We start from the raw sequence: 16,080 nt of genomic DNA, 5'->3' as shown, positions 1-16,080 counted from the left end.
ACATATATATAGTATATTTATATATGTATATATACACACAAATTACTACTTATAAAAGTTGTTATTAGACAATTAGGATATATGTCTGTATTTTCAGTTCTTGACTAATATATGGAAGTAATTAGCATGTTTCCAAAATGTAAAAAAAAAAAAAACAGCTTTCACGAGGCTTCAGCAGGGAACTTTTAATTTTTTTTATGAAACGTGAACACATCAATTTATTTTTTGCAATCTTTTTCAGTCATCTAATGGACATTTGTGCAATGGCTCATAAAATGCTTGCATTAAAGCCAACACTTAAAGACATGTCTATTTCCCAGTGCCACAAACGGCCAGAAACAATTGCAATCCTTAGATCTTTAAAGGTCATCTAGTTGTTGCAGAGTTGTATGCATTAACAGCAAAAAGAAAAGTTAGAACAAAATGGGGATAAAATGAAATCTATTAAAATAAAATACGACACCAGCATTTTTTTAGATTTTATGATGAAAACAAAAACAGTAGTGCAACAAGGCACATGTTTTACTAACCAAAAGGCGAAGATCAAAAATAGACCAGGAGCAGTTTCATGTGACAGATTGCATATTGGCAGGGCTCAGTTACTTCCTAAATGCCCTCTAGTTGCTTGAAAACTTACAAATAGCAACAAAACTGCAAACAATTCCCAAAGAACAAAGCCAACTTTTGACAGACAATAATTCCTTTAGGAGGAGTAATGATAGGCCAAAGGGCTGATGTTGTATTGCCTTTTATTTATGCTTCATATCTACAGGAACATAGTTTAGAAGTGAATGTAGACGGTTTCTGAGTGGTCATGTTTTTTTCAAGTAAATGGGGAAAAAAGCGAATCAATTTAGTCTAGCAAATTGAAAGAGCAAAAATAATAGAATCACAACTGTTTTTCAATAAAACCCACTCTGTTGATAATTATAGAGAAGTCTGATTTTAGTTAGTAGCAATTAATCGTCTTTATGTTTAATATAACCCTTCAGATGTTGAAGAGACAAACAGTTTTCAAAATTATGCATTTTTTTAAAAACAGTGCATTGCATAATAAGCCATTGTAATGACTGCCGTCAAAAGTTTGTGTACGTGCGTGCAATCACTAATTGTATAAATTAGTGTCCAGGTGCACAGCTGTGAGTGGAGCAAGACACTGAAGGTGATTGGCTGCCTGTCTGGAGGAATGCTGCATTGGTGACGACGTCAGCTTTCCATCCACTCTGCACGTCCCAACCAGCCACAGCTGACCTGCTGTCTGTTGTAATTTTCATATCAGTTAGTTTTGTGAGAAGTTTTTCTATTGAGTAGTGGTGAGCTGCCATATTATTTAAGACATTTTTCTCCTGGTTTTGTTAGATTAGTAAGGTAATAAACCTGGATTTTGGTTAATTTTGTTTTGTTTAGGTAAGAGAAAAATAGTAGGAAATATAGTTTGTTTTGTTTGTTATTTTGGCCTGGGCTCACCCTGAAGTTCGATAAGACTCGTCATCAATGATTATTCACATTAAAAATAAATTCACTGTTTAACCATATCCAGTGACTAAGTGGCTGCTTGAGGTGTTTAGAAGGTGGAAACACTCAAATCTAATTACAACCTGGCGGGTGTGTTTTGCTGAGGTTGTAACAATTGGGGCGATCCCGGACGAGCCCCAATTGTTACAATTAATGGCAGCTCACTCCTACAAAACTCCTCGCAAAACGAATGGATTTTAATTAATAAATTATGAAAATTATGATGGACAGCAGGTCAGCTGTGGCTGGTTACAATGCGCAGAGTGGATGGAAAGCCAACATCATCACCAACGCAATTTTTTTTGTCAAGCACTCCTCCAGGCAGGCAGCCAATCACCGTCTAGTTACTCAGTCTGTTGCTCCACTCACATCCGTGCACTTTGACAATAATTTACACAATTAGTGATTGCACACACATACATAAACTTACGACGGCAGTCGTAACACCATGCACGGGCATTCAGATTCACATAGAACAAAAACAAACAAACAAAAATCATTATCAGTATATATACTATCAGTATATGTTTTGTTAAATGATTCCAGTATATCCCTTTTGATAAAGTTCAAAATGATTTTTTACACTAATTCTACAGTTTGTTTCTATTTGTTTATGTTTAAAGAATAAATTATGTTTTGTATTTGGAAGTTAGGATATTATTTTTGTTAAGACATAAGAAAGAAGAAAAATAAATGCTGACTGTATCCCTGCATCACTTTTGTGAATGTGGTAATTGTTTGCATGCTGTTTTCCTATTACTAGCATCATAACAGCATTATTTAAGTGTGTGCTCACAGCTGGCTGCTTATAAACAATCATGGAACAAATTTAACCCTATCCTTCATCATGTCTTACTATAATTATTTCCAAAGCCCACGCTGTGTAAATGTAACCAAAGAGTTGTTACATTAGTGACGGTAAACTGTTGTTTGATTACAAGATGATTAAGGCTTTTTGTTATTTGTTGTACAGCCTTTAGACTTTGAATCCAGAAGACGCTATGACATGGCCGTAGAGGCAGCTAACGAACACGTCGACACCCGCTTTCTGCCTCTGGATGAGTTCATGGACAGAACAACACTCAAAGTAGTCGTGGAGAACGTGGACGAGGCACCTGTCTTCCTCTCGCCAGTCTACGAGTGGAAGATTCCTGAAAATGCAGCTGTGGGAACCGTAGTTGGCAGCGTTAGTGCCAGAGACACTGACACAGACAACAACCCCATCAGGTAATGTGAGCCGTCGAAAAGCAGGAAAAATGGCATCTGTCATCCAGCGTTCAACCAGCAGCATGATAATGGCGAGGAAAGCTGGTGTGGGTGGAACACCCTGAGACAGCTTCCTCCACAGGGTGAAAAATCATTCCATTTCAAATATTGCCACAGCCAAGGTGTATCCATTTTTACCCTTGATCTCTGGATATCCCATACATGGTCATATTTATCTCATATTACTTTAGTGGGAAATGAGCCCTCCTGAATAAATCATGACATATTTTTTCACACCTCACAGGATTTCCTATCTATCGGCATGGTATTATCACAAAGCGACGTCGCTAGGACGTGCAGATGTAATAAAGCACCATACGAGGTGGCACACGGAATTAAGATTTGCAGTCATTTGCAACTGGGGCACGTTGCAGAGGAGACAGCCTTACAACTGGTGCTTGTCCATCCTAGCAGAGCCTAAGAGTGGCAGGTGCTGCACATCATCCTCGCGAAGCGTCTGTTACCGTCCCTCAGGTGACAGCGTCTCATTGGTTAATAAATTCAGGCTGACATTTTTGGGGTTTCCACGTTTCTACTAAATGTGATTATATTTCCTGGGGTCAAATTGCTTTATAGTCTGTGCTCTTATCAACAAATTAGCACACAAATATTTCTTCAATTTATTATTTTTATTTCCCTAAGGGGTTGCAGTCACTTAAAAGAAATAGTTCAGATTTTTTTCAAGTGGAGTTCAGTCGTAAAATCATAAACAATTAATATTTCACTTTTTTAGATCGCCCTTCAGCGATTTTAGAATGAAGAAAAATGGGATAGGGAGGACTTTTGGGAATATTTGAAATCTAGTTAAAAAGAGATTAAAAAAAAAGTTTTTGACGGTCATAAAAATATATATTTTTTTTAACGACATCTGGTACTGAGACAATAAACTGCTTTCTAACTGTACTTTTCTAGTCAAGGTACCTTTTTACATGTCTACCACTTGATTTGAGATGTTTCTGCTATCATAGTTTAATTTGAAAGGATTAAATGTGGAAACTATAGTCAAGGGGAGCTCAGGTTTACTGCTAAAATATGTGCAGCACCCTCCAAAATGATGCGTTGGACTGGTGAAAATGACGGAAAATAAAAATACCCGGCTTGCAGAATTACCAGCAGCAGATGTCTCTTTAGAAAATCCTGTATTTCATTAGTGAGGGTTTTTTTTTACTTTTGTTTATCAAGACCTGGAGTGAGTAAACATTGTTTCACGGATAGGAGACATGATGAAACAAAGGGTAGTGGTGGTGGGTATATATAAAAAAAAGTAATCAAACATACATTCTTTAAGTGCCTTTAAGTACCAAAAATTGCCAATCCTAAACCAAATAAGATCTTTTGTAAACTTTTAAAAAGTGTACCTTTTTTTTGTGTTAAGCCTTTCCATCAAAATTTTGTTCAGCCTTTTTTTTTTTTAAATGAAAAGCAAAATAAAAGGAGTGTGGTTAGACTAAAAACAGATTATGAAAACTGGTGTCTTCTAAAGTCTGGGCAATCAGTTTCAGGTGGTGTATTTCCACCATTTTTTGTCACTTTGTCTTTGTTGGACGTTTTATAAGAAAAACAACATGTAAGCTGTTTGCTTAATTAATGTCCCGATGGTATTTCAACATATTGTTTACCCTGAAAACAACCTTCCCTGCAAAATGTGCCTTTCTCGTTTCTGTATTTGTTTTCCAGATACTCAATTGACAAAAGGACCGCTGCCACAAAAGCTTTCAATATAGACCCAAACAATGGAACCATAGCTGTTGCTAAAGCTTTGGACCGCGAGATTACAGAGTGGCACAACATGACTGTCGAAGCCAAGGAAACGAGTAAGAACCATTTTTTCTTGTTATTTGGATCTAGTTGATATGGCTACTAGACATTCATCTTCATTCACTGTAGAAGCTTGTATAAAAAAAGTTCCAACGATGTGGTGATAACAAGCTTGTTGAAGGAAGTCTGCCTAACAAGGTGTACTTTTCAAACTTTTGCAGTAAAATGTACAATGAAAGTTGTTTAGCTTACAGCAGCACACAAACAAACTTGCATGTAACATTTAGCTATGTGCTGTAGGGAAACTTTGATTTTTGCCAGTAATTTCTCACCCATATATATATATATATATATATATATATATATACACACAAGGGACCATGAACAATAAATGACTCATTTATGAATGAATTACTAAACCTGTTGCACAAGTCACATATCTCATATGCAAATGATTTATAATAAACAGCTCTTTATTTTAGATTATTGCCCATTTACAAATTGAATGTTATATACTAGCTTGGTTGCATTTAATCTTTCCCACTAGCTTGGAATCAGATAAAGCTATGTTGGGTTGTTATTATTTTTACATATTTTTTAGGTTTTTGTTTGTTTGGTTGCCGCTAAAAAGTGATAGGTGGGCCTATGTGGGTGCATGCATGTTTACGCATGTCTATATTACAAATATCTCATGAACCACACGGTAGTTTTTGTTTAAAAGTTGAAGAAAGTAATCACTTAGTGCGCAACTAAAATTGATTACTTTTGGAGTGAATGCCATTGAAGATGCCATTGTCCGTGGGCATTCAATAACAGTATTATGACTATAACTAATAAACTTTGTGAGGTAGTAGTTGAGAGCAAGGCTTAATTTGAGCTAAATCCTGCCAGAACGGGATCTGTGGGCTCTTTTATTTTGACAGGGCACGTTCCGGTAACCTGTTTGCTTGGAACCGGCAACTCTCAGGCTTACTAATAATAAAGTTATGAACAAATATGCCTGCCTTGAATGAATACAACTTATATTGAATTTGTAAAATTTTACATAAACACTAATTTTAAACACAACAGCCACTTACGAGCATACAAGTTGCCCCTTCATGTAGCATTTCTGAATCTACCCTTAAAAAAACCTCCGGCCCTAAAAGAGTGGTGGGGGTGAGTGCTGAGCTATCCAGGCAGTTGTATGCGGGTAGGAGCCCACAGGCAGCGGCCATGAACAGACGGACATTTGTTTACAAATGCAGGTAAACGTAGATATTAACAACCCGTTAAAATACACCAAAATGCAGGAAATTGCATCTATTTTATTCAAAATGTTTTGAATAAAAACCCCCAGATGCCCCCACCCCCGCCCCCTACCATCCTATCAGAGGGTCGTGAGGAGGCTTTCACTGTTGTGAAAGTTCTTCACAACACATACACTGAGCACTAACACATTTCACAAGATCTTGCAATACTGCATTAGCTCAAGCATAACGCAGTTTATGAGTTTTAACTTCAACAGCTATAATTCTATCATCTGTCATTATACAATAATTGAATTGGGGGGGCTGCCTGAAAGCAGACCCCTATTATTATCCACTTGAAGAAGGTGTTGCTCTTCCTTGAACTTTAATGCAACCCGAACCGCAATGTGTACACCTAGACATTTTACATCAAAACGACCGGCTCAGCACCGTGATATTACTTTTGTTGGCATTTTGAGTTACCATGGCGACGTAAATTGCAAACAAAAAAAGCATGAACAGGTTGAAGGATTTTTTTTTTTTTTATTCAGAAAGTAATCATTAGATGTATCTCTGGAACTAATTCCATTTTTGAGCCATTTTGGTTCAAGATGGCTGCCGCAGCTACCTAAGAATACACACAATTGGCTATAACTCAGTCATTCTTTGAGGTGTTGAGCTGAAGTTTTGTATGGTGGCATATGCAATCGAACCACAACACATGGTGTCAAATCAAAGTGCAATGTGGCCGTCCTCATCAAAGTTTTTCCAGGAAATTAATAGATGTAATTGCAACTCTGTCATGAATAACACCAGTCAACATGCATTCCTTTAAGTTCTTCCAGTGCTAATGTTTTCAATTCAATAGTTTATCTTTTAGCTCTATGGGTGAAATCATTTAAATGCATGTTCTATGTTCTGTGAGAAGGAAAGGTTGTATACTAAGGGAAGCTGTCAAATTCAATCCAAAATGCACTGATTCCAAAGCACCATTATCGGTTAATACTGTGATGTTGTTTTGATCTTGTTTCAGCATAAGCAATGTGGAACTACGAAACATTTCTCAGCCTTAAGTGTTATTTTGACATGGCTTTCACAAAGCATCTGTGATACATGCACCCAGTGGACTTCAGCACATGTCTGTCTTCACTACTGCAGCACAGAACCGTTTATCCTCCACCGTGGTGGTGTTCATCAAAGTGCTGGACATAAACGACAACGTGCCGAGGCTTGCCAGGGATTACCAGCCATATATCTGTGAGGGCACGCAGGCTGGAGAAGTATGTATATTATGTTGTCCTCGTGTTCATGATTTACTCCACAATAGTGTCAAAATGCGCATAGGGTTTAATCTGTAAATGTTCACATAATATATAATATAATAATATATGTAGACAGAAAATATATTATAAAGCACTGTGCATTATATTTTATCACACAGAAATTCATATAATTCAATGCAATACTTTAAACAATGAAGTGACAAGAAATGTTGGATAAGGCGGCACGGTGGATAAGTTGGTAGCGTTGCTGCTTCTCAGCGAGAAGGTTGCTGGTTCAAATCCCAGCCTGGGACCTTTCTGCGTGGAGTTTGTATGTTCTGGGTTTACTCCGGGTACTCCAGTTTCCTCCCACAAAACAAAAACATGCATGTTAGGCTGATTGGTAACTCTAAATTGTCTCTAGATGTGAGTGAGAGAGCAAATGGTTGTTTGTCTCGTTTGTCTCATGTGTCCCTGTGATGGACTGGAGACCTGTCCAGGGTGTCCCCCACCTCTCACACAGTGATAGCTGGATATGGGCACCAGTGATTCCCGCAACCCAAAAAGGAAGAAGCGGGTAAAGATAAAAGATGGATGGAAATATTTGATTAGAACAGGTGCGTATGTTACATTGGCTGCTGCTAAAGCTGAGAACTGTTATTTTAGAGAAATAAATAGGCATGACAAATTTTATGAAATTTTGTTGTTTGTTGTGCATACATTTTTGTTTTGCTTCTGTTTGTGTCTCTTGAGCTCATTCAGCTTCTCAGTGCGGTTGATTTGGACGATCCCGTGGAAGGACACCACTTCTACTTCTCGTTGGTGCCTGAGGAGCACATTAACCCAAACTTCTCTATCAGAGATAATCAAGGTTACATTCAATTACATATTTCAGCTTACAGTTATTTTTTTGTAATATTGTTATATATTTTTTAAAGATTAAAGCCTTTTTTGTTGTTCACTCAAGTCTAAACAGCCTACTCCAATTAGTAAACAAAATACCACTATTTAATTTTAGGTATCCTTCTATTAAAATAAATTTTACATTTTATTCTTCTTTACTTCTTTCATTGCATAAGGAGACTCACACAGTAAAAACAGATGAACAACCATCCCGAGGTTACATTTCAATAAATTTAATATATGGAGGAAACATACAGCCTGACTTTTTGTGTTAAATGATATAGACTTTTTTGAAAAGGATAGCATGAATTTACAAAAAACAAAACAAACAAAAAAAACCCACTGGTTTATTTCACGATCATTTTGGGCTTTTCTTTCTTTTTTCCTTAAATCTAATGGATTTTTTTTTTTCAGTACGGGGGATTTCCAAGATCTCATTTATCCCAGAGTTTATTTTCTCTTCTTATGATGTAATTTTCTTTAACAAAATGATATAAAAAATAGTTTTGCAAGGTTTTACAAACAAACCACTGAAGACTGAGGCCAAAAGGAGAGCAGCGTCCCCACAGGATGGTCCCAGAACAAGTTCCGAGTCTTACCCCATTCATGTAAACAGACAGGACTTTGAACTTAACAACAACAACAACTTAATTGCAGATTGTTAGATATTTTGTTATTTATTTATTTCATTAACCCTTTATTTATACAGGTAGTCTCATTGAGCCACAAGAACTCATTTTCAAGCGAGACCTGTTTAGTGAGCAGATGGGGGGTTAAGGGCCTTGCTCATGGGCCCAGTGTGGGGCGAATGAGGATGGGGGCAAGTGTGGGTGCTTCACCTACCCCACCCACAATTTTGATGTTGTCAGGGCCGGGGCATGAACCGGCGATATTTGGATCACAGGCCCACCTCTCTAACCTCTGCGCCACCACTCCCCTTTTTATTTTGGATAATAAATAAATAAACAAACAAAAAATGCAAACCATTGCAGCTCATCAAAAATATAATATTTTATATAATAATGTTACATATTGTCATCACTGTATGTTTCCATACTATGGTGAAATTAGTTTCTGCATTTAACCCATCGACCATCAGGTGGTGCAGTGGGCAGCTATTGAAAACACCCGGGGAGGCATTTTGGGGATGAGGTGTGCTGCCCAGAGACACCACGAGGTACGCAATAACCGGGGATCGAACCTGGGACTTTTGGGTCCCGAGCCAGCTGTCCTGCCTCCACACCATCTCGGCCCCACATCTTGTGAAAGTTATAGAGTGAAGTTGAAATAAACAAGTCCACTTTTGGAAGAACTGAAAAAGACTAAAAATCCCAATACCGTATTTTCCGGACTATATGTCACTCCGGAGTTTATGTTGTATCAGTCAAAAAATGCCTCATGAAGAGGAAAAAAACAAAAACAATATATAAGCCGTTTCAGAGTATAACTCGCATTTATTTAGAAGTGTATTTCACAAAGTGCAAAAACAGACATTTAATCTGAAATAACAATAACACACAGGACATATCTGGCATCCTGAACAGGCTTAATTAACATAACAAGTCAACGAGTCCAACAAGCAAGTTACTGGTAAATTCACCAATCTCATTCCACATCACTGAATGCATTGAATTCTTCATCATCTGTGTCACTTCTGAACAACTCTGCCAACTGTGGAGGAAGATGAAGCACAGTCTCCTCTTGTGGGGGGCGGTCGTCAGACTCCGCATCAGTTCCAGTTATTCCGGCCTTTTTGAATCCCGACTGGATGTTTTCAGTTGTCACTGAAGTTCATGCTTTGTTGATCCATCCAAGGACTTGCTGGAAAGTTGCATGGTGCATCCTTCCGGTTGCCATGAATCTGTGCTCTCCATCCACCTTCCACTCCTCCCACATGCGACGCAAGGCTGCTTTAAAGCTCCAGGTCACTGAGATGTTGAGAGGATGGAGTATTTTGCTAAAGCCTCCAGGGATGATGGCATATATGGAGTTGCAAGCTTTTATTTTACTTTTGAACTGTGGCGTTATGTGTATTCACATACTATCCATCACAAGCAGGGCATTACGTGTTTGAAAGGAGCCATCAGGATGCTTGGTGTAGCATTTTATCAGCCAAATGTTCATCATTTCTTGATCCATCCAACCTTTCTCATTCACTGACACAACTGTGCTGGGGGAATTCGTCTTTTGGCATAGTTTTCCGTTTGAAAATGGCTATCGGTGGCAATTTCGATCCATCTGCACACCATGCTAGCACCATTGTGAAGCGCAATTTCTCATGACCAATTGTCATATATTCACACTTATCAGCCCTTTCTGTGCAACACTTTAGCCCATGGGGATATCAAACATGAGGGGGACCTCGTCCATGTTGATAATATGATCCAGTGACATGTTGTGTTCCGCTACCTGCTTTTTAACAAACTCATGGAAACTGTTGACCTTGACTTGAAAGTCTGCTGGCAGTTTCGGACACACCGATGTCTGTGCTCTGATGGAGAGGTGGTTACGTTGCATAAAGTGATAATACCAAGAAAGTCTGCCAGCAAAATCCTTAATATTCATCTCATTGACCACGGCCATGGCGTGGAGACGCAACTGGAGCATCAACAAGCCTCTCCCAGCAGTGCGTTCTTCCAGTACCCATCTGTGGACTTGTCCCTTCAACTCTGGGCATCTTGCTTTCATCCTGTGATTAGTTTTCTTTTTTTTTTTCATTGCAGTTAATGTAACCTCAGTTTTTCACCAGTACCTCACAAGTTTCTCATTCACTCCAAACGTTCTTTCTGCTGCTCGATTATCATTTTGGGCTGCATATTTTATTACCTGCAGTTTTTTAATCTGCAAAACAAGATTTTCTTTGGGGGCATTTTACATGTGTTAAGTTTTTCTCAGTTGTCTATAAGTAAATGTTGGGGGTGGAAGGTAGTTGTAGTGGAAACTAGTAGGAACAACATATAGTTGTCAAAAGATTTAGAGGGTCCTCTCATGGCTGCAAATGCTTATATTAACTATTTTTTTCTTCATCATGTGATGTATTTGCACTCATTGTGCCTACTTTTATTGTTCATTTGTATATATGTGGTTTTGTTTCTTGTATACATATTTTATTTTAGTGATTTAAGAGATGATCAGTGATCAATGTTATTTATCGCATTACTCACTTTGTCTATAAAATAAGAAATAAAAAGTTGGCAATCCTTATTTGAAGAGATAGGAACAATCAAACGGTGATTTAAAGTGTAATTCTTGTTTTGTGGTTTGTACATCTGTGGGTTAGAATAAAGTTGAAGCAAAGCCTGTAGCTTTTCGTTAAACGTTTGAGGAAAATATTCCCGAGAGATCCAATACTCTGGGTCCGGCCTTGCGTGTTTCAACAGCTCACAATATGAGCGTTAATATTATGAGCAAAGGATCAAGTTAAGTATTTTGTCATTCTCATCACATGTGGTACATGAGGTGGAACAAAATGATGTACTCAGGATCTCAGTTACACCCCAAAATTATAAAAATATAAAGTAGACAAAGAAACAGTAAAAAAGGATCTAAGATACACAACAAGATATAGTATGCTAAACGAATGCACGCCAAAAGATTCAAAATATACGCCAAATGCTTCAAACGCTTGTAACATAACATCAAAACAACATTATTCAAATTTTAACAACAACAGCATACAAACAAACAAAACGCATGTTGGAGTTGAAATTGCATTAATGGTTTTGAATATTTTATATTTGCATGTAATGAGATACCTCTTGGGTGACGTTTAGTATAAAGTTAATCTGTGTTCTTGTTTGTTTTGCAACACTTGAAGGCATTTTGAAAATGATTGACAATTTGCTGTAGACCAAACAAAAGTTATTATATATCAAGCCATGCAAGATGAATGAAACATTCCATGAGACCAGCAGCTAAAAACCCTCTGAATAAACACTTGGAGAAAAAAGTTTCATATATTTATTTTCCATTGCATAAGCATATATTTAAATTATTTTTAAGACATTTTTGGTTAGATAGCTGTTTGTGTGCCTGACGGCCTCCCAGGAGTTTGCTTTAGCAACCAATGGGCAGTTCATGATTTTAAAAGCTTATGATAAATAATAGTGAATATAGAGACAACAGCTCTGAAAACCTTGGAGCATTTTTAAATGTGTTAAAATCTGTTAGACTGAAATGCACTGAGGCGCAGAGTATGGGTGGTTAGCCAAGCAGGCTCCCCCAGTCGAGTCAGCAACATGAAGATGAATAATGAATCAAATAGAAATGCATTTAATAAAACATAATTTTATATGTGACAAGCCTTTTTTTTTTCTCTCTCCAGAGAAGTTATTGTTCAACGCCTTGATAGATTCTAACAGGGGAAACTGAATCACATTTTACACATTTTCTTCTTTAAACTGATATTAATATATGTGTTTCATATTTAGAAATTTATTCATTTCATTAAAAACAAAATAACTATATACAATAGAAAACAAAAAATATGTATACAATCAAAAATAAAATGACAGGCAGCAGAAGAAGAAGAAATCTTATGATATCTGCCCCTTTTTGCTCAGATTATATTCAAACAAAAGTCATTTACACAAAAAAAGCAAAGCTAAATAAAAAAAGCATCATGTTGGGTAAGGGAGGAAGTCTGTATTAGAATCTAAATCACCTTCAGTGTGTCAGTTTTACTTCTTTTTTCACCCACACATTAAAGCTCATGTTTGTTGTAAGCTGACTGAAAAATTCATCTTTTCTACTTGATCTTTTTAGACAATACAGCTGGCGTCGTGGCACGCAGGAGTACTTTCACACGCAAGGATCGAACCCAGTACCTCCTACCTGTGGTTGTGGCGGACAGTGGCTTTCCGGTTCTGTCCAGCACCACCACGTTGACCATCAGCGTGTGCAGCTGTCAGCCTGCTGGCCATTGTCCCACAGGAGGGGTGGAAGCCCTCGCTCTGACTATGAGCGTCAGCATGCAAACCTTGTTAGGGATTCTAATCTGTCTGGCTACACTCACAGGTAAGTGTGGAACATGTTTTTTTATGGCGACTAAGAAAGCGTAAGGAGAAGATCTAAAAAAAAAAAAAAAAAAAAAAGTCAAGTCAGGTCTTCTGGACTGATTCTTCTTGTTGAAATGTTTTATCTATGATGGTCCAGCACAGAAGAGCAACATCATCAGGCCAGTACTTTGCAGTCTACACTCATCTCCGGGCCAGCGGTCACTCGTTCAGGGATGAAGATGTTCACATCCTTGATAGAGAGGAACATTGGTTTGAGAGAGGAGTGAAGGAAGACATTTTTGTGAAGAGAACCTGTCCATCATTAAATGGGCGAATGTGTCCGTGTCCAAATGTCACCCTCTTACAATTATTGCTAGTATCACTCAGCCCTCTGTGAATACCCTGGTGAAAATTTAATGTACTTAAGTACTTTGTACATTAAAATATGTTCTCAAGTAAATTGACTTATTAGGATTACATCGAAAATTTAAAATAAATAGATTTATCTAAATATACGTCAAGTACATTGTTATAAAATATATTTTGTTACACTTTATGAAGTACTATTTTTTGCAAAATATATATACATAGAAATCTATCAAATGTATTTATAAAATTAGACTTTATATAAACTTTTTCAAAATGCACTTTGAATGCATTTGTAAAATTTTGTTTTCAAACCATACTTAAAATATATATTACAAATGTATGTATCCAATACTTTTCAGCAGTTAATTGAATTAAAAAATAGATGTATTTGAAAATGTTAATGTTATTAATGTTCCCAATTGTACTTTTCAAATTGTACTTTACAAATTGTACTTAACTTTAGTAACTTTTTTGTGCTATCTCTTTGATTTATGTAAGCATTTTGGGTGTATTTAACACAACTGTCCCATGTTTTAAACTTAAATGTAATTGTATTGTGTAGAAACTACATAATATGCAGAGAGGGTACATGAATTGGTTCATATCATCTGATAGCAAGTGGCCATCAGGGCACTAACAGTCGTTAGGCTGATGGTCCTTCTTTTGCATGTGAACAACTAGTTCTAAATGTCACCAGCAAACTGGTTGATCCACTATGAGAAGGTGCTATTTATAATACTGAGTTTGTTGCAGCTCCTCAGACTGAAGAAGTCTAATTGATAAAAGATGAAACATTTCAACAAAGAAGAATCTGTCCAGAGGACCTAATACAATTTTATTAGATTTTTTTCTGGATTACTGAGCATGCATCAAGATAGTAAGGAGAAGATCAAAGGGTTTGGCATTCTTGTAGTTCTAATCTGGTTTTAAAAGTGTTACTGAGTCTGGCTGAACCTTGTGACTGCTAAATGTGGGAAATTAAAAGGCAAAGATTGCACAAAATATAAGTAAATTTGTGTTTGGTTTATTCGTTTTTTGTTGTAATGTACAAATGCTTCTTAATGTTCGCAAAAATGCAGTGATGGCATTTCAAGACTTTTTCCACCCTGCTTAAAAAAAATTAAAATAAAATTGGATATTTGGGGAATCCTATGACAAAAGAATGAAATGCTAATAAAGTAATAAAGTTTTGTGTATTCACAAAAAAAAAAACTTTAGACCACTTAAATATGCAGTCTGGTGACCCCCAAGGATGAGGATTTGACACTTATAGAATAAAATTTTATACAACTTTTGCCATCAATAAATCAAACTGCAATTTCATTGAACCTTTGTTTGATATGAAGTTCTTTTCCAGCAGACGTGATCAAAAACATTTCCACTTGACAACCATTTGGCAAGTATGAGTGCGTGCTAAGTAGCAGAGTTTTCACTAACAAATTTGCACTTTATTTCAAATCTGCCTTTTAAAACTCGCCGATGTGCTTTTAACACACATTACAATGCTCAAAGCTTGCAGAGCAATGATGTCAGGTAATGAGTGTATTGGTTGCAATACATCAGTACCAATGCCATCCTGGGACATTGATGGGCCTGCATAGTGAAGAGCTTTATTATGACCTTAGCTGCTTTGTGTCCTCCCTTTGCCCATCACATGAAAGATTAATGACAAAACCTGCTATGCTAACACTCAGAGGGCAAGAACCCGTAAATATGGCAGACAAAGATAAACATTCTGTGGTAAATGTTGCAGATAAAAAAGACAGATTTCATATATTAGCTGAAATTAAAGAACTTATTCCCCAAATTTTCTTAATTTGAATAGCTGCAAAAGTTATAGTACCCCGCTTTCTTTTAGCAAACTTGAACATTCTTGCATGCTCCATCAGGCGCCTTATGTTGTTTTGATTTTTTTTTTTTACTCACTACGCTCATGTCCTGGTGTTTAATTGTAATGATCTCCCACTGTGTCGTGTCTGCAGTGCTGTCATTCCTGATGCTGATGGTGAGGAGACACAGGCAAAAACAGCAGGAGGCGACGGGCGAGGAGGCGAAGGAGCTGCCGGACACCGTGTCACAAAAGGTGCTTTATTACACAGCTAAAGGAGAGGGAGGAGCTGAGTTGGACTTCTGCCAGCCCGTCGTCCCGCTGCGCCCCCGTCCCAAGAGACGGGAGAGGAGGCTGCGGCGGGAGGACGTCAGGGCCAGCATACGGATGTCACTCCGAGAGTCACACCTCATTGGCCCGGAGGACGAGGTCTTCAAGCAGTTCATCCTGGACAGACTGGCAGAAGCTGATCATGATCCTTATGTTCCACCGTTTGATTGCCTCCGGACTTACGCATATGAGGGGTCAGGGTCCCCCTCAGGGTCCCTCAGCTCATTGGACTCTTCATCTCTGGAGCTGGAAGTTGCGCAACCTGTTTGCAATCCCAGACCCAGTTTAATGAGACTCACTCCTTGGTATGGAGGAGGAGAGGCGGACACAATATTTTAAATTATTATTATTATTTGAGGTGAAATAGTAGACTATTGCATGTTAAGGTAGATATTTTGAACAAAAACAACACTATGTCTCTGGCATCTAATTAAATGGGGTTAAACGGTAAATGTATGGAAAATAATTATTTTATAATCACGACCCTTTAAAATTGTTCTATCAAACTTTTTCTCAAAACTTTTCTACATGTTTTCTTGTCTTTCTACTTTAGGAATGTAGGAATGTAATACTGACTCTTTTTTTTATGTTAGTTAAAAAACAGCAGCTGTCTTCCTGCACGT

General features: G+C 37.5%; 1 protein-coding gene across 1 annotated transcript in view; it reads left to right on the top strand.

Moving 5' to 3' along the window:
* The window catches only part of cdh19 (cadherin 19, type 2), a 29,376-nt gene extending 13,580 nt beyond the window's left edge, over positions 1-15,796 (top strand). Inside the window, exons 6-11 of the mRNA XM_037694066.1 lie at positions 2,489-2,742; positions 4,459-4,595; positions 6,927-7,048; positions 7,784-7,901; positions 12,698-12,949; positions 15,282-15,796. Coding sequence (XP_037549994.1) covers positions 2,489-2,742; positions 4,459-4,595; positions 6,927-7,048; positions 7,784-7,901; positions 12,698-12,949; positions 15,282-15,796 — 1,398 coding nt within the window. The remainder of the gene's footprint in view (positions 1-2,488; positions 2,743-4,458; positions 4,596-6,926; positions 7,049-7,783; positions 7,902-12,697; positions 12,950-15,281) is intronic.
* The last annotated feature ends 284 nt before the right edge of the window (positions 15,797-16,080 follow it).

The sequence above is a fragment of the Nematolebias whitei genome, chromosome 20 (genome assembly GCF_014905685.2).
Source record: "Nematolebias whitei isolate Nwh7 chromosome 20, NemWhi1, whole genome shotgun sequence".
Taxonomy (NCBI): domain Eukaryota; kingdom Metazoa; phylum Chordata; class Actinopteri; order Cyprinodontiformes; family Rivulidae; genus Nematolebias; species Nematolebias whitei.
The sequence above is the reverse complement of the archived record's forward strand: the minus strand, read 5'-3'. Positions and strand labels throughout refer to the sequence as shown.